The 19297-nt window shown below is 46.5% G+C and overlaps 1 protein-coding gene across 4 annotated transcripts in view; it reads right to left on the reverse strand.

Annotated features, from left to right (window-relative positions):
- Positions 1-1032: 1032 nt before the first annotated feature.
- The window catches only part of STK4 (serine/threonine kinase 4), an 88668-nt gene continuing 70403 nt past the window's right edge, over positions 1033-19297 (reverse strand). For 3 of the 4 annotated variants that reach the window (XM_047771020.1, XM_047771024.1, XM_047771023.1), the window contains exon 11: positions 1033-5146. In XM_047771020.1, coding sequence (XP_047626976.1) covers positions 4988-5146 — 159 coding nt within the window. In that variant the 3' untranslated portion in view covers positions 1033-4987. Of the gene's footprint in view, positions 5147-17810; positions 18657-19297 lie in introns of those variants that run through there. The other variant, XM_047771025.1, reaches the window with a different exon arrangement.

Raw genomic sequence — 19297 nt, forward strand, 5'->3', positions numbered from 1 at the left:
TCAGGCAACAAGAAACACACATCAGCCCCCCTCCCAGAAAAGCTGGCAGAACAGCACGATAGCTGCACAAGTAGATGATGGATCTATTATATGAAACACTGTAGGAGGTCTCTGGTGGCTCAGAGGGTTAAGGATCTGGCACTCTCACCGCTGTGGCTCTGGTTGCTGCTGTGGTGCAGGTTCAACCCCTGGCCTGGGAACTTTTGCATGCCGTGCGCATGGCCGAAAAACAAAGAAATACCATAGAGCAGTTTGACTCAAAGAGGCCTACCTCTACTTGCTTTTCGGTGTAACTCTCTTCCCGGGCCAGGGATTGAACCCTCACCTCAGCAGCGACCTGGGCTGCAGCAAAGACAACGCTGGATCCTTAACTCACTGCACCACAGTGGGAACTCAGGAGTAAACTTTAAAGACTAAGAGAACCCAGGCTCTGGCTAGGGAATTTTTTCTGGATGAGGATGAGCCAGACAAGGCCACCGCCCAGCTGATCCTCTCTGAATGCTGGCATGTGCCTGGCCTGGCTTTGTCAACAACAGACAGGGATGAGGGATGCAAGGCGAACCTATGTCCAGATTCTCCTACCAGATCCTTCACAGGCTGGTCCCTCTGCCCAGGATGCCTCCTCTCCCTCACTACCCACCCTCTCTCCTCCTGGCCATCTCTTCCTCAGGATGTTTTATCTCCTCCAGAAAAGCTTCCTGAGACATCCCAGCTGAACTGATGGTGGCTCCTTCCTCCTGTGTCCACAGGCTGAGCGCTTCCTTCTACCACGGTATTTCCAGTGTTGGGTGCTCGTGGGCTGCAAGCCTACATGTGGCCCCGTGTGATCTGCGAGAGCTGTGTCTGGCTCATCTTTATATCCCTGACAGCTAGCTCAGTACCTGGAGAACAAAAGTTTGGCCCCTCTGCCACCGACCTCCCCCCTGGCTTTGGATTCTAGAATAAACACACCACAGTGTCAGCCTCACAAAGGTTCACCACACCGTTATCCAGACTACAGATGGAGGACCTCATTTTAAAAAAAGAACAGTCTCTGGTCCAAAGGACAGTTTATTTAAAACAAAGGTGACAAGATACAGGAAGTAGGAAGGGGGAGAATGCTAATTCTAACATAAAAGCACATAGGAAGCATCTCATTTTTTTTTAAAGGGCGATGGAGGAAGCTATGTCTCATACATATACAAACTGCTGACCTCGATTGATTATTTACACCCACACTTTATAAAATAGCATTTCCAGTCAGCACTTTCGCCAGTGTCATTCATTTTTGTTACAAAAAGTTAAAGCTACAAACTTCACATTTTTTTAAGTGGTACATCTGCGACAACACTCAAGCTCTTCTTTTTCCAAGTTGGTCCAAGGGCGAGCTGGTGGAAGAGATTTCTTTTTTTCCCCAAACACATAAAAAAGAACATGGATTCCAAGTACAATGACTCCCATCCTGATGAAAACACAGACATGGCGCTTACGAAAGGCTGGGGTGAGAGGATGTGGGCTGGCCAGAACAAGGTTCCAGTAAAAAAGGAGCTGCGATCTTTAGAGGCAACGTGGTGTGCGAGAAAGGGCACTGAAATGAGACTCAGAAGATGTGGATTTGAATTCTGACTCTGCTATATTCCAGCCACGTGATCTTGGGCAACAGACTTGACCTCTCTGAGCCTCAGTTTCCTCCTCTGTAAAGTGGGGACAAGAATACCTCTATCTACCAGAGCCACTATGTTTAAAACAGAGATAGGGCGCTTCAGATGATCTATTTCTTCTTGAGTGAGCTTTGGTACGCTCTATCTTTTAAGGAATTGGTCCATTTTATTTAAGCTGTTGATTTATCAGCACAAAGTTTTTCATAAAATTAACAGCCATTTAATAATACCGGTAGGATCTATACTGATGTCGCCGCTCTCATTCCTGATGTTGGTAAGTGCTATTGAGTTTAAAATGGTATAATAAATTTCTGGCAGCAGGTGCTAAATAAGTTTTTCCTGGATCAGAATCTATAGTCTCAAGGAGTCAAGGCTCTACTTCTTAATTGCTTCAGAGTATTGGTTCTGCCTGTCTCTTTATCCATCTGTCCATCAAGCCAAATATTCACCCACCAATCCATCCAGTTGGTGGTTGGGGAAAGGAACAGGAACCAAGAAAAATAGAAATTTGCTTCAAAATTACTAGTGAGCAGGCAATAAAGATATTCCTAGAGAATCTGAGATTTTTAAAGGACAGTTAGGTCTGGGTCACTGTTTCTTAGGAGAGAAACAGTCTCCTGGAAGCTTGAGTCACAAATGCTCAAGCAAGGCCTGATGCTCAGGGCGCAGTGGCAACCGGCTGACCTATCCTGCATTTAGTATTCAAGGGAAAAAAAAGACTAGGATTTGCTTCTCTGCCTTCCTGTCACAAGAAAACAAATACACCTTGTCAGGAAATTTGTCTCATCCAAAATAAATTGACTTCTGGCCAAATGCTCTGTCTAGCGAGGCTGGAGAGTGGGGGACTGTGCTGGACCAGCACGCTGGATGCACACATGCTTGAGGCAAAATAAACTCCAGATCAAGAGTCATCCCCCAGGAAGATTTATGGGGAAAAACCGAACCTTCTTTTACTTGGATCCAGTTTAGGAAGGGAGAAAATGGGCACTCCCTTCCTGTCTGGCCACGTGCAAAGTCCTTTAGCGAGAGGGAGGGGTGGGCAGAGAGCACGACCGAGGCAGGACTGTTAGTTAGCACGGCAGATGCTGTGGGGAAATTCATGCTCCATAGCTGATTTTTAAAACCTACCTGGCCGTCAGACCTGACTACTAATTCAGCGGTTTCCCAACCTAAGAATGCCAGTTAGAGTTTTTCAGGCTCTGCGAGAAAAGTGGTCCCTTCGTTTTAAGAAGATTTGTGACTTTCCTTTTTTTCCCCCTGTAAATACTACATGATGATGCTCTGAATCCTGATTCTCCCACTTACTAGCTGTACCGCCTTGGGAAAGAACCTTTTTCTCTCTGACCTTGTTTCTTCATCTATGAAACGGAGATTATATAATTCACAGAGTTACTGGGAAGTTTGGAGGTGACACACAAAAAGAACCTACCTACCTAGCTCAGTGCCTAGCATTGAATAAGTGGTCAATGATGGGTAGCTGCCATTTATTATTACAGTGGGACCCTCGAATTGTCCTCTCTTCTCTGTATCTGCCACACAGCTGCATAACTGGCCAAGCCTCGCAGACCAACAATGGCCTCTTGCATTTTTAAAAACTGGCTGCAGTTGCAAAGAAGGGAATCTGGCCACAGAAAAGGAACATTTCCCCGCCTCCCCACTGATTCCCAGGCTTGGGTAGCAAAGGCAATTATGGAATCAAATTACTGTATCCTTAGGTGCAACCCAGTCAGAGCTCCCCTCTCTGAGGGGAAGAGATGCTCAAAAATAAAAAGACAGTTGCCTTTCCCAAGTGGCAGCACGTGGCCTTGAGCCAGTGCCAAGGAGGGATGGCTCAGTGCTTTCGGCTGCAAAGCCCTCTGGTCTGCTTCAGGTCCTATATCTGCCTGTGTGATGCCTGTCTGCTACCTGGCAGATGCTTCAGAGCTCATGGAATGGCAGAAACAGCGACCTGGCTCCCCCTGGGAGTCTCTTCACAGCCAGGCGCCTACTGAGGAGATGCGGCAAGAGCAGGTTCCTGTTCGCGGAGTTTCCTGGAACAGCTTCACCAAAACTGACACACGCGTGCCTTCCTCAGAGCAGGGGCTGCTTGGTTCAATGAAGCAGGCGTGAGGAGCCCCCAGCTCTTCCTTGAATTTGCTCTGTGACTTGGGCCATGTCACTTCCCCTCTCTTAGCCTCTGTCAGAGCAGATGGATGTCCTTGGGGCCTTCCGGCTCTGGCACACTCCACCCGCCTGGGTTGAGTCTCCTGGAGAACAAATATCAGCCTGATATTCCTTTACCCTTTCCAGACCCGGGAGAAGTACAAGGAAAAAGAAAACAGTCACGTGATTGAATGTGGATCACAAAAGCAATGCCCTCTACCCCCATCTGTGAGGAACGTGGAACCAAATGCTGCGTCTGTAATCTTCGCGTCAACAATGAGAACTTCGAAAACCCTTTCCCTTGTGCGGACTGAACACAGCGCTGCGTCGTTGCTGGGAGTTCCTGGCAGGTCTGTCCCCTCGCCGGATCACATCTCCTCTTAAGGCACTGGGCAGTATCTGTGCTGTGACTCTAGGCAGTTGGGAGGGGGGAGAGGGGTGAAAGGCATTGAAACTGCAGAGGTCAATCTTGCAAAGAGGGCTCCAGGCTGCTCCTGGGACTCAGGAAGTAAACACGGCCTCTCAAGGGCTTCCCTGGGACGTCACTTATGGCTCCAGCAACCAGGGATGGCCCACGCGGGGCTGAATGGAGGGTGAAGGAACGGGCCCCCGTCTCGTGTGTCATTGCAGCCCTGCAGGAGAGTGAGGTGGGCCCCGGGGGGGGGGGGGCCCAGCAGCCTCCGGGTGTCCTCTGCCCTGGTGTCCCACGGTACCATAGTCTTACAGAAAAGAGGCAACCGTTTAAAACTGTACCTGTACAGAGATGCCACCACACCATGTGGGGAATCTAGTTATAATTTATATATATATATGCATATTTATATATTTTTTAAAAGTCTTCCAGAAAGAACCATTGAAAGCTATCGGGAGAAGAAAAACAAAGGACCATGTGAAACTTTCCCAGCTACCACCCAACTAGGAGACTCTGTTTCTGGGGTTGAAAAGTGAGTTTCAAAGCGCCAGCATCAATCCTGTGAAATGATGTACCTGCCTGGTTTCAGTACACACGTCAAGGCGGCCAGGGACTGTCACGGTCCTGCCCCCTGGCACACGTTCCTGTGTTCACAGCGGTGCTCTGGAGAGATGATGGAGCAGAAGCGTCAGGGAGCTGGAGGGTGGAGGGGCGAGTGAGCCTGCGAACCCACGAGGTGCACAGACAGCAGGCCTGGGGCGGAGGCAGGCCCCCCCTCCTGGCCTGGCCTCGCTCAGAAGTTCTGCTGCCGCCGCTTCTTGGCCTCAATGGCATCCAGGATCGGCTGCCGCTTCGACTGGTACTTCTGCCGGATCTCCTCGATCTCCTGCTCCATCATGGGGTCCAGGGCCAGGAGCCTCTTCTGAAGGTCCTCCACTGTCCAGCTCTTGAGCTAGGAGAGAGGTGGAGAGTACAGTCACGGCAAAGCCCAGGTCAGCGGCAGGATGGTGAAGCCCAGCATCTCCAGACCCCCGGGGGAAGAGGAGCAGAGGACCGGGGCTTTTTTGAGACAGCTTATCCTTGGAAGTGTTCTAAGCGCTAATCTCTTTGATGTCACTGTTCCTTGACCAAGAACTTAATAAGACTTTTATCACCCCTCTCTTGTAAGTTGATGACATGTGTATTCACTGCCTGCCGGAGCGCTGAAGTGACAGCAGCGTGGTGTGTGTAACAAAACGGCTGCCTCCTAGTTCTTGTCCTACCCATGAGATGGGCACGTGCACGTGGCTGTGTCTCCTTCTGGGCACTCTGCTGAGGGGACGAATGCTCACTGAGGACCAGATGCTGTCCCCCACTCGGCCTCCCCACACCCTCATGTCTCGGCACCGTCATGCCAATCATCACGAGCATTTCCCGAGGGCACCCCTCAAAGCACTTTCTGCGGATCATCTACAGAAGGGTCTTGGGAATGCAGCCTTCACGTGGCGTGGGGGTGGGGGTGGGTGGAGAAAGCCTGAAACTTCTGAGATGGAGTTTCCATCACGCAGAAAGACCAAAGAGGGTGTGCTATATAAATTAATGACACGGACTGGTACTTAGAGAGGGCCCTCCATGCACTGTGAGCTTTACATACGTCAAACACTGGTTAATTGAATCCTCATGACAATCCCGCGCTTTGAGTACCGGATTACCGCTGGGTTACAGATGAACAAGCCAAGGAAGAGGGTGGCTCAGGGACTTGCCCAGTGCCTCCCGGCTAAGTGGCAGGGTCAAGAGTCCAACCTACAGGCCCCGCTCTTAACCAGCACTGGAGGAAAGCAGACTCCCAAGAGCACAGGTTTGAGGACCAACTCAACCTGTGCTAAAACACGCGTCTGCCTCACGCAGCTGCTGTGGCACACAGGCAAGTGACTGATCTCTCCAGGGCTTTCACACCTACGGAGGCAGAACTGCAGGGCTCGTGGTGTTTTTGGTAAGAATTAAGTGAGACCGTGGCTGTCGAGTTGCCGGCATAGCGTCTGGTGCCCTGTGTGCTTAGAGGCAGCGCTGTGACAGCCGCTCTCTCGGCCAGGGCCACACCATCTCCACCTGCCGGGCCAGTGGCCTCGTGGCTGTTGCTGTGTGTGCGGAGCGCTCACTGCCTCCGGGCGAGGCCAGTCCAGGCTGGCGGGGTGGGAATGAATGCGACATTATCCATGGCAGCTGGTGATCAATTCCGTGCGCTCGAGTCCGGGGCAACAAGGCACAGTGTTTCAGGAACTCAAGAGGCTCCCTCAAGTATTACGGGAGAGTTATGGAAGCATCGCTCGCCCAGCCCCTCCCGAGGCCTCAGCAGGGTAGAAGTGTTCAAGGGCAGGGAAGGAGCCCCTTTCAGCGCCCCCTCCCTTGAGAGGGTGGGGTGTGAACGAGTGGGAAGTGCAACAGTGGCCTCCCTAGAAATGGCTCAGGGACCTGTCGCCACAGGAATGTCCCCTGGCCCGCTTCAGGGCGGTGGTCTGAGAAGTGAGAAAAGCCTCACAGTTCAAGGCGAAAGGTTCTTTGTAATGTGAGAGTGGAAAGACTTAGGGGGGAGGGGGAAAGGCTGGAAAGTTGGGCTAAAAAAAAAAATCCATCTTGCCTTCCAGCCGGTGTGGTTTTATACCATCTAGGAGGTGGGAGTTCTTGGCCCTGGGACAGCCCAGAGTGATGCTGGCTTGGTCTTTCACTTTTCTGATTCCTTCTCCAAAGACAGGACACCTCAAACCTAATACTGAATGTTACTGATGGTTAAGGACAGACCCTAACTGCAACTGGCTGTGCAACCTTGGACAAGTAACTTGACCTCTCTGAGCCTCGCTTTCCTCCTCTGGAAAACAGACAATATCAGTTCCTCCACCGTTGGGCTGTAACGAGAAGTGGCTGAGTTTATGCCGGGTGTAACGTTCTTAGTGCGGAAGGAACTTCACGTTAGGGATTTGGTGGATAGTGAGCATGCCACAAATATTAATATTATCCTTATTGTTAATATTACCGGGAAGTCTCTAATTAGTCTCCCATCGACAAGCTGCTCCTGTAACCTCTGATCTGAACCAGAACCAAATGAGTCAAAGAGAAAATATTCTACTCTACTTTGGGTTAATAATGCCTAAGGGCTGGCACTTTCCCACAATGCTCGTTAACGTCTTTATAGTTTAACAAAACTTTCCATCCATCCATTTATCAAATATTCACTGGATACCTACTATGGGCCAGGCACTGTCCAAGGCACATGGCATCCTTCAGTGAAAAAAAAGAACAAAAAAAAGGGGAGCTCCCTGGAACTGCAGTGGGAGAGGGGGGATGAGTCCCTAGGGAAGATCAAGGGGAAAGATGCTGGGCAGTCAAAAACAAGAGCTGTCCAGGGTTCCCTGGTGGCCTAGCAAGGTTAAGGATCTGGTACTGTCACTACTGTGGTTTGGGTTTGCTCCCTGGCCTGGGAACTTGCGTAGGCCATGGGTGTGGCCAAAAAAAAGCTCCCCAAAACAAAGACCGTTGCCTATATTCTGTGACAATCTATGTGGAAAAAGAATCTGAAAGAGAAAGGATGTGTGTATAGGTATAAATGAATCACTTCATTGTAGTGCAAAAATTGTCACAACCTTGTGAATCAACTATACTTCAATTAAGCTCTAAAAAAAAAAGTTGCCCCTGTAAAGCTTATATTTTAGTGAGGCAAGACAAATAACAATTAACATAGTAAATGAGTAAATGACTCTTACAATGGAAGGTGATGCTGTACGAAAAAGAAAAGAAAAAGTCCAGTGAAGGAAGGGGAGATGGGAATTGGGAGATGAGCCTGCTTTCAATCCATCCACTGGGATAAAGACCCAACCACAAGATGAAGAAGTGAAAGGCAGCGGGACCACAGTGGCTTTCCCACTCTGCCGCCACAGGCAAGCCCCTCCGCCTCCCCATGCCTCAGTTTCCCCACGTATAAGAGAGGCTGCCTAAATGATCTCAAAGGCCTTTTAAAACCCAGTGTTTCTCGAAGCACGATCCACGGATCACCTGCAACAGAATCACTTGCTGAAAAAACAGACTCCTCACCTCCCCAGCCCGGAGCTGCTTGATCAAGCTCCGTGGGAGGTGAGGAGCTGGACTGCAAAGGCTAGAGAAACTATTCAGGTGTTTCTTATAAGCTCTCAACTTTGATAAACATAATCCTACATCTTCCTTCTTGTTTTCCTGACGGTAAAATTCTCACAAAGTAATTGCTGCCTGTCTCTGGTCAAAGCTTCTTCTAGGTTTCCAATTTCTAAGCAGTTCTTTCGCCCTTGATTCTAATCTGGAAGCAACAATATGCACCCTGCCTTTATCTCAGCCACTTCAGACTAATTTACTGGCCCCAAGGCCTTGGGGGCTTAAGTTACACCTGACCTATGAGAACACAGCCAGCCGAAGACACCCTCCAGATATGGATTTTTCTGAAAACGAGCTCAGAGAATGGTTTTATGGCGCCGAGAGTAGCATTTCACCTTCCTGGTCCTTGGTGGCATAAATAAATTTCAAATGGATAATATCCTGCAGTGAATTAACCATGCTGCTACAGTTTTGCTACAGCCAGCATCCTGATGGAGCACATTCTCATATCGGCCACATAGGTAGCTTTGGCGGTTTTCACCAGCTAAAGGAAGTAACACCATTTAGTATCTATCCCCTGGGATTTAAATGTACACTGTCACCCCTCCGGGATAGGTAAGTCAGGCTGATGCCTGTCACAGGTGATGTTTTACTGCGGCCAAGAACGAGGAAAGAACACACCCTTGGAATTTAGCAAGATGGCAAGGAAGCTTGATAGAAGCTACCACCAGCACGTCACCCCATACCTTTAACACCCACCACTGGAAGGTGAGCAAAAGTGCAAAGGAGAAAACATGTAAAGGTCAAGCCAAAGGCATCTGGGACATTGATTTTGTTCCACCAAAGCTGCGTACCCTTTCTCGATGTGACCCTGACTCTATCCAGGTGTGGATTCTCCACTGGGGGGAGGTGATTCCAATCAGATAAGACTCTCGGGTGATGCAGTCGCCTCTCAGCAGGGGAGTAAGAAGATAGCCAAACAGAAAAGCAAGGATGCGGCCAACCAAATCACAGCTTGTGTGGATTAAGAAAGCACAGACCATTCAATTTCGAAAGATGTTGCTCCCTAAATGAAACCTGGGAGAATTCTAATGAGAGATTTCCTCTGACTCAAATGGTGGTCACGTCAAATCATGCTTCCATCAGTTCCTTATAAAATCTTCCTCATGCTTCTCCAACAAGGAAGAAAAGTTGTAAAACTGTTACCAGTGAATTATGATTTTCAATCTCATCCTGCGTCTATGATGACTTTAAATCACTATATGGACCTGTTACCAGACTTCCAGCCAAAGATAACATGACTGCATGTACATAAAATATTCACCAAGGTGGGCTGCAATGAAAGGCAGACTTTAAGCCTGGGTAAAACAAAGAAATCTGGCTCTAAGCAGGCATGGGATATAACGACAAAAGCTCTGACAGGGGTCATAAGATTGGCCTCGAACAACCTGAAGATTGTATCCAGAGAGCCTCCCGCCGAGAGAGGGTGCAGTGTGAATTGTACATGTGCATGTACGCGCACGCGTGTGTGTATGTATGTGAGAAGGATGTAATCTGAGTAATGGTATAAGTAGAAAGACAAAAAGCAAAAGTTTTTTCTTTAAATAATGGGATTTTACTTTAATACAAAGTATTACTTGCATTCTCTTTGGTATTTGCGATGTTCTGAAAGTCATCAAACTTTCATGACGAAATTAATTTTTGAAGTAGTACTTTTTACATGTTTACAATTTATTCCAACTCTGTTCTGGCGTGAACTTTCACAACTTACTCTGAAAATCAAAATGCACCCGCTTTTGGTTATTTTGGTTTGGTTTGTTTTTGTGAGTTTTATAAACAGCCACTGGCCAGGAGTTCCCGTCATGGCTCAGTGGTTAATGAATCTGACGAGGAACCATGAGATTGCGGGTTCGATCCCTGGCCTCGTTCAGTGGGTTAAGGATCCGGAGTTGCTGTGAGCTGTGGTGTAGACCACAGACGAAGATACTCAAGTTTTGACCAAACCTAGATTTTCCTACTATCAGGATTCTGGCTTTGTGCAACAAGAACCCATAAATAAATTTTATACCCCAATACAAAAGAAGAATGGCTTTCAAGAAGCACTGCCCTGCTAATGTTTAGCACCATATCTTTAATTATAAAGATGCAATGAGTGCCTGCTCTGTGTCAGACACTTGTGCTTGGCCTGAATGGGGCAGGAGTAGGGATGACAGAGGGGTGTGGCTGAGTGAGGGTGTACAGGGGACAAAAGGTGTATGGCAAGATCCCTTAAGCCTAGAAGTGGAGATAAATGAGGTAGAGAAGCCGTGAAAGCAAGCTACAATCTGAGGCATTACTGTTATACCTGCTAATGCTAATTAGAGCTACTTTTCTTTCTTTTTGGCTGCACCCATGGCATGTGAAAGTTCCTGGGCCAGGGATCAAACCCGAGCTACAACAGTGTCGACATCAGATACTTAACCCGCCATGCCACCAGGGAACTCCCTAATTAGAACAACTTTCAATTGAGTGCTATGTGCTGGGCATTGTGCTCAGCATTTTACACACATCAGCTCATGTAATTCTAAGAAGAGTCCACAAAATAAGCAATAGTATCCAGGTGGGACGTGACTTCGATACAGGAATTTTCCCCATGACCCAGGCGCCAGTAAGTGTAAGTGGTCGGGTTAGGATGTGAGCCCTTGCCTGTCTGAGTGCAAAGCCAAGCCAACGCCGTTGTCAAGGCGACATGCGCTGCAGTTGAGAGAAGGAAGAATTCCTGCGGTGAGAATTTCTGAGAGAAGGATCTTGCCACGTTCATAGTGCAAAGAAGGGGCACTCACTCTAATTCAGGGAAAAGTCTGAAATGTAGAATTTTTTTTTTTTTTTTCCCACTGTACAGCAAGGGGGTCAGGTTATCCTTACATGTATACATTACAATTACATTTTTCCCCTGGCCTTTCTTCTGTTGCAACATGAGTATCTAGACAAAGTTCTCAATGCTATTCAGCAGGATCTCCTTGTAAATCTATTGAAATGTAGAATTTTTAAAAGTGAAATGCAGGGAGTTCCTGTTGTAGCTCAATGAACCCGACTAGCATCCATGAGGACATGGGTTTGATCCCTGGCCTCGCTCAGTATTAAGGCTCCAGCGTTGCCATGAGCTGTGGTATAGGTCGAAGACACGGCTTGAATCCCAAGTTGCTGTGGCTGAGGCGTAGGCCAGCGGCTACAGCTCCAATTTGACCCCTCGCCTGAGAACCTCCATATGCTGTGGTGCGGCCCTAAAAAGACCAAAAAAAAAAAAAAAGTGAAATGCAAATCTTGTTACTCCAAGAAACCATCACCCTTGAGATACAGGGGACTAATAAAACTAGGTTAAGTAAATGAAAGGATTTATGAGTTCACGTGTCAATATTACTAACAGCTGCTCAAAATTCCTTTGGGTGCCCTATTTTTTCACACCTTCATGCTGCTACAGAATTTTCTCTGTCTTCAGTTTAGGGAGGGCCCATTTGATCTTGCAGCCCGGCCCAAGCTCCACCTATCTTTTCCTTTTACTAAAGTGGGAGCTATTTAAGAGTAGGAACTACATCTAACATATTTTCAGAGTCAGGCCAGCAGAAAAAAGTTCTCCGCGAATATTTAATAGAGAAATAATTCCTTCAATCTTGAAGCCTTTGCTTGAAAAGGATACTGAATTTTTATTGGGTTCCCTCAATTACTAGTAAGACTCCGGGCTTTTTGGAAGCTTTGAAAGTAGGTAATCAATAAATAGGCCCAAGAGTATAATGTAAGTGTGTTAAGTAAGGTTATGATGATTACTCCAAGCTGACTCACGCACACGCCAAAATCAAACCCAACAGCCCATCCAGTGTCAGGACTGCAATAAAGTTACCAGGGAAAATGCCAGGAAAATTCACACTGGTCTTGATTGCTAAAGACTGCGTTTTAAGAGAAATGTTAAGAGTGGCTCTAAGTTGGTTTATAAATTTCACACTTAAGGAAGCCAAACTATGAGGGGAAAACTTTCAGAAAGTTAGCAAACACAAAGCCTCCCCAGATAATTAAATGTCCTAAAGTGATCGCTGATGTCTAAAGGAGGCAGAGTATAAGAACAGAGCAGCATAGGAGGCTCCTGATAGTTGAAAGCACTAAAGGGAGACGTCGATAGTTTCATTCTTGTGGGATATTAATCTTTCAGATGAAACGAAAACCTACAACACCAACTGTACCCAGCTGCTGCTTTAATGCAGCTGAATAATTCAGGAAGCAACCGAGCTAATCACATAAGAATCCCTGCGCACTGTGCCTCTGAACACTTTCTTGGGCTGGAAATTTCCGAGACAACAACAAGTCCAGGCTTTTCCTCTCTTTTCTTGCCAAATAAAAGAAGCTCAAAGAATCCCAAGCAAAACCGAAAAGCTGAAACACAAACTTTAACCTCACTTTATTGCATGAAGGTAGTCTTTAAAGTATCTTCAGATCTTAAAAGGGCCCAATCTAGATACACCGAAAGGACAAAATGTTAACAGAAAACTACTTGAGAAGGAAAGTAAAAGCTCTCTGCGTAAAAGCTACTTAGCAGGCCTGAGTTTCCACAGCTTGGGCTTTTTCTTAAAGTGGGGAAACTTATTAGTGAACAGCACTCAGTTTTTTGAAAGTATCTAAGACCGCTGGAAGCCTTACTGCTGGGCACGCCCGTGTGGTGAAGGGTCAGAGACGTACAACCTAAATACGCAAATGGAAATATTCTCTCCATACCCTTTGAGGAAAAAAAAAAAAAAAAGAATGCTGCCAATAAAAGCAGGTAAGTTCTATCTGCAAGGCATGTCGGAATCTTTCTGCAATGGCCATCCAGTTTGGGGACCTGAATTCCTCACAATATCAGAAAAAAAAAAAAATTAGGTCCAGATAGAGAACGGGGTGTGTGTGTGTGTGTGTGTGTGTGTGTGTGTGTGTAAAAGAATTAAAGATTCTGCCAAAACCACATAACTGCTAAATAGGAATTTCTACCATTTTTTTCTTCTATTTTTCTGATTTAAGGTTTCTTTAAAAAGTCATCTTTTTTAGAGTCTTAAATCAAAAAATAAAAAGCATTAATATGTATGTGTCCTAAATACTTTGTTCTTTATTCTCTTCAGCAAATGTTTAATCAGCATGGATAATTAAATGTACTTTAATTTATGCCATGGTAATACTTTTCAAATGTGTATAAATTCACAAGCCAGAAAACATTCTTTGTAAAGACCTTGTGTCCCAATTTTTTGGTTCAGAAACAACACTCACCATATTCCTAGCAGTAAGCTCACCTGAGCTCACAGTTTTGTTTTGTTTTGTTTTGTTTTCTTTTTTTTGGCCTTTTGTCTTTTTAGGGCAGCACCCACAGCATATAGGAGGTTCCCAGGCTAGGGGTTGAATCAGAGCTATAGCTGCCGGCCTATGCCACAACTCATGGCAACACTGGAAACTTAACCCAGAGATTGAACCTTCGTCCTCATGGATACCAGTCAGGTTCGTTAACCACTGAGCCACAACAGGAACCCCCAAGCTCACAGTTAAAAGCATTTAGCCTCTTGGGTATGAATCTGTTTGTTTGTTTTTAACAGCGCACCTGCACATGGAAGTTCCCAGGCAAGGGGTCAAAATGGAGCTGCAGCTGAGGCCTACACCACAGCCACAAAAACACCAGATCTGAGCTGTATCTATGACCCTTCACCATGGCTTGCGGCAATGCCAGATCCCTAACCCACTGAGCGAAGACAGGGATCAAACCAGCATCTCCACAGAAACAACATCAGGTCTTTAACCTGCTGAGCCACAATGGAACCTCCAAAAGTGTTCTTTAAGCCCTGTCCTAAATGTTTTCTATAGTGAGCAAGCATCATAAACAAAGAAACTGTCTCCAGTCAGGGGTGTGACACAAAACCTGGGATCTATAACGACAGGGAGAGGGGAGAATGGCGCTAGTACCTCGACGTGTATGTGCGCAATACAATCGGAAGGGTGGTTCACGATGAATACGATGTTTATATGTGTCGATAAACATATTCTAAGTTCTAATTTTCTTAAAACCTTTTCCCTTCCTGAAATGTCTGTTAACAGCACAAGTATATGATTAGTACTGCTTCTGACTTGATAGCATTTCTTTTTAAAAGAACAGGAAGAGTGTATCAGTTACCAGTTGACCGCCTCTCAGCTCCAAATGCACCCTTCTCTGCAATAAACAGACGCACGTCCAGCACTTCCGCTTTGAGGTGTGTGTGATGTTAAGCTTTCCCAGCAGAGGCTGGAGGGACGGTTCAGGGAGGAGGCTGCTCCCCGGAGCGTCCAGCATCCGGGCTGGCGATGTGGATGCGAGGACGTCGCGGGGAGCGTGCCCCAGCCACAGCTCAGAACCTGGCTCCTCTGTGACCACAGCCTCAGCCTGGCTACAATCTTTCAGCAGCCCTGTCAACGTGGATATGGGACTTGCAGGCTCTGGAGGCCTCTCCTGTCCCTGCCAGTACCCTGGCCCCCTGGGCACATCCATGGCACTGCCTACACTCCAGAGGGCCGTCTCTGGCTTGCCCAGAACCTTTGGGCCAGGCTGCTCTGTCGTGGGCTGCACCCCACCTTCTCTGCCGAGGGCAAAGCCCTGGTAGCTTGTTCTTCCTCAGCCCTAGGGAACCATACAGAGTTTCCTGGTATCTGACAGTTCCTCTTTCATCACAGGGAATCATTCCTTGTATGAAACCTCCTCTGTTTAACCTACTGTGCGGTTTCTAGCTCCTGACTGGACCCAGACAGCTCCAGGGAGGAAGGGTGCCAGGCAGAACACACGCATGAGCACGTGCTTGCCCACTAATGGAAAAACATCCAAAATGCCAAACCCCAACGAAAAAATTCAATTTGAAAAATGTCCAGGCAATTTCAAAACCAGAATAGCCTCATGTGTTTATTTATAGCCCAAGTGCAGAAAGAAAAACTGCTCGTGTGCTCCCACTGAAAACTATACTAACGGGGAGCAGGTAAACAAACTGGTTTAGCCACATGATCAAAACTGCTCAGCAATCAACAGGAACAACTCCAGAATGTCAGGCAACCACACCAATGACGCTCAAAACAGCCTGCTAAATGAAAGAATCCACCACGGGAGACCACACACTGAATGGCTCCATCCACATGGCATCAGAGAAAAGACAAAACCATCAAGACCAGACACAGAATGTGAGGGAACTCTTGGGGATGATGGAAATGTTCTATATCCCTGATTGTGGCTGTGTTTACACAACTGTCACAACTCATCAAACTGCACACTCGATTTTTTTTTTTTTTTTGGTCTTTTTGCCATTTCTAGGGCCACTCCCATGGCACATGGAGGTTCCCAGGCTAGGGGTCCAATTGGAGCTGTAGCCACTGGCCTACGCTAGAGCCACAGCAACAGGAACGCCAGATCCGAGCCGCGTCTGCGACCCACACCACAGCTCACGGCAACACCGGGTCCTTAACCCACTGAGCAAGGCCAGGGATCAAACCCGAGACCTCATGGTTCCTAATCGGATTCGTTAACCACTGCGCCATGAAGGGAACTCCTGCACACTCAATTTAGTAAGCCAATTTTATGGCATATAAATTAAACCTCAATAAATCTGACTTGTAAAGTCAGATTTGCTTTGTAAAAGCAAAACACTACATATAAAAAATTGTGGAAGACAGAGTAATACTTAAAGGGAATTTTGCAGCCTTATGTGCATATGGTCCAAAGGAGAGGTGATTTTATTCATTTTTTTATTTTTATTTTTTTGTCTTTTGGGGGCCACACCCACAGCATATGGAGGTTCCCAGGCTAGGGGTCAAATTGGAGCTGTACCAGCCGGCCTATGCCACAGCCACAGCAATGCCGGATCCAAGCCTACACCACAGCTCACAGCAACGCTGCATCCTTAACCCACTAGGCAAGGCCAGGGATTGAATCCACATCCTCATGGATGCTAGCTGGGTTCGTTACCCACTGAGCCACAACAGGAACTCTAAGAGAGATGATTTTAAATTATGAAATTTAATTGGCTAATTAGAGAAGAAGAAAACCAGAATAAACCCATAGAAAGTAGATAAAGGTAATATAAATTTATGAATTCGAACCTAATGCTCAATGGCAAGGACCTACAAAGCCAAAATTTAATTCTTTCAAATGACTTAAAAAAAAAAAAAACACTAGAAAACTTCTGATAAATTTCTTCCAAAAAAACCCCACAATCACTAGGAAAGCAAAGCAAGCTGGAACTGCAGATTCTACAAATTTTAAAATCCAAAACTGGAGTTCCGTTTGTGGCTCAGCAGTAGTAAGCCCAACTAGTATCCATGAGTACACAGGTTCAAGCCCTGGCCCTGCTCAGTGGGTTAAGTAAGGATCTGGCATTGTTGTGAGCTGTGGTGTAGGTCGCAGACGTGGCTTGGATCCTGAGTTGCTGTGGCTATGGCATAGACAGGCACCTGTAGCTCCAATTCAACCACCTAGCCTGGGAACCTCCATATGCCACGGGCACAGCCCTAAAAAAGCAAAAAAAAAAAAAAAAAAGTATGCTTAAATAATAGAGCTACAGAGGACAAAGCAATCTTTGGAAAATAGAGACAATTATGATATTATTAGCAAAGCTGCTTCCCCATAAGTAGGGGCTGGGGTGTGGGGGGATGTTAACTCCCAATTTCCAGTTCTCACAACTGATAAACTCCTGAAACTTCCTCCTATGAAAGAAGGGAAATCTCCAGAGCCTAGAAACACTGTTATAGTACTAACCCACTAACCCCACCTTCTTTTTTTTCTTTTTAGGGACATACCAGTGGCATATGGAAGTTCCCAGGCTAGGGGTTTGATTGGAGCTGCAGCTGCTGGCCTACGCCACAGCCACAGCCACGCCAGATCTGAGCCACGTCTGCAACCTGCACCACATCTCACGGCAATGCCGGATCCTTAATCCACTGAACAGGGCCAGGGATCGAACCCGCAACCTCATGGATATTAGTCGCGTTCATTACAACTGAGCCATGATGGGAACTCCTAACCCCACCTTCTTACAATACTAACATTGCTATGCCTGGTAAATCAAGAAAACATAAAGAACAGTAGGACAGAAGGATAAGCAGAAGCCTTCCTGCAGTTGCCTGGGATTTAAGGAAGTTGTTGTATAATGATTATAGTAATAAGAACAAGAACATAAGCCCGCATTTTCAAAACATCTATTAACCACTATTAGCTGGTCACTACCTTAAGTACTGCTGCGTATTAGCTCGTTTGATTGTCATTAAATCTTACAGCTATAATTGTTCACTTGCTTCTACAGATGAGGAATTTGAGGTCTGCAGAATGACATACTCTCTCTGCGGTTACACAGTCAGCAAGGGGGTAGAGACTAAAACTGACTGGCTCTCTCCATCTGCAAAATGGATAATTCAGATAATCCAAACTAACCTTCTGGAAAGCTTCTGTGAGGAGCAGTCAAAATAAATACAAGGGTAGAAGTTTGAAATAAATTTTGGCTGAAATTTTTTAAAATATACAGTATCTTCAGACAAAGCTTTTAAAGCAATGATATGTACTTTTTTCCAAATGTGGAATTGCCCCTGCTCAGAAATGACCAGAAGTGGTCAAGAAAACTCTGGATGATGCCTCTTGCTGGAGACAGGCTCTTTAAGGCCCCTTTCCATTTGGAAAGCTGTATCCTCTTCCTGACACAGCGCCAGAAAAACTAATTGAGAAAGACAATGGCTTCCAGGAATTCAAGACATAGGCCATTTGTCACCTGTGCTTTTAATGAAGCCAGGTGGAAGTGACCTCAGGACAGCCCTTCCCAGGGCCTGTCTGCAGGTCCTGGGATCCACTGCTGATCTGTTCTAAGCCATCTAGGTCTAAATTATTTCCTACCACTATTCATAGTCCTGCTACCCAAATGCACAAAACCTGCTGTCTGGACCGAGTGCTTTGGCTCACCGTGGCTGAGATAAGAACCAGCCTATGTGTTGTAACAGCAGAGAATAACTGGCCTCGAAGAATGAACTTGAAAGGAGGTGGCCAAGCAGCCACGGGTCAAGGCAGTCTCAGAACCAAACAGAGGAAATGAAAAGCAGTGTCAAGCTCACACAGGCTGATACAGTTTTAAGCAACCTTTTGGGGTCACAAGCCACAGTATTTAAGCCTAGCTGTCAGTGCCGTTTCAACAACCCAGTGAAAAACCAAGCCTCCATCAGCTCGTGCGGTTTCCCAGCAGAAAGAAGCCGCTGTGACTTGAGACAAAGACGACATTCATCTGCCATGTGGTTTCTCAGAAAGCGTATCTAAACAGCAGGTTTCCCTGGTAATTTTGGATACATATTTCTTTTTCCAATTGCTGTTCTTGGCTGGTTTTCTGCAAGTAAAAAGTACAAGATCTCATTATATTCCCAAGTTCAAATGAACTCAGCCTTAACATACTTTAAGCCCAGCTTTACAGGAAAAATAAGAAATCTGAAACAAAAATAGTATACCTTGTCAGGAACAATTTAGGACAGTCTTCTCACCAGGAACCGCTCAGCATGGTTACCCAGTAAAGACCCACTAACGTGCCACCGGTGTTTACCCTGGCTGGCTCCCAGGCACTCACAAGGCACCGGAGGGTCGGAGACCAAGGCGCCAATCATGGTCTCCATTCATCTTTCTTCCAGCACAGGATTATGAAGAGAAACTCATCAAAGAAAGGTTAAAAAGTAAACCCAGCGGGGAGTGAGTCCAGGACAGAAAGATGGTGGCAAGAGGACAGAGAGGGTAGCATCTGAGGTTTAAAATCCTGGCTTCATTCACCTCAACAGACAGAACACCAACCACAAAAGCAAACACAAAAGCCTCACCTCCTAAACCTCTCACTGACAAGAAGAGCAAGTCTGGCCTAATCAGTTAGAAGGATCTTAAGAGCAACCTAACTCCAACCAAAAAAGCTCTCCATACTAAACACCAAATCAAAGGAGAACGAGGAAGCCAATCAAAATAACAAGACGTGAGGGACTCTTAGGA

Source organism: Phacochoerus africanus, chromosome 3 (assembly GCF_016906955.1).
Source record: "Phacochoerus africanus isolate WHEZ1 chromosome 3, ROS_Pafr_v1, whole genome shotgun sequence".
NCBI classification, from domain to species: Eukaryota; Metazoa; Chordata; class Mammalia; order Artiodactyla; family Suidae; genus Phacochoerus; species Phacochoerus africanus.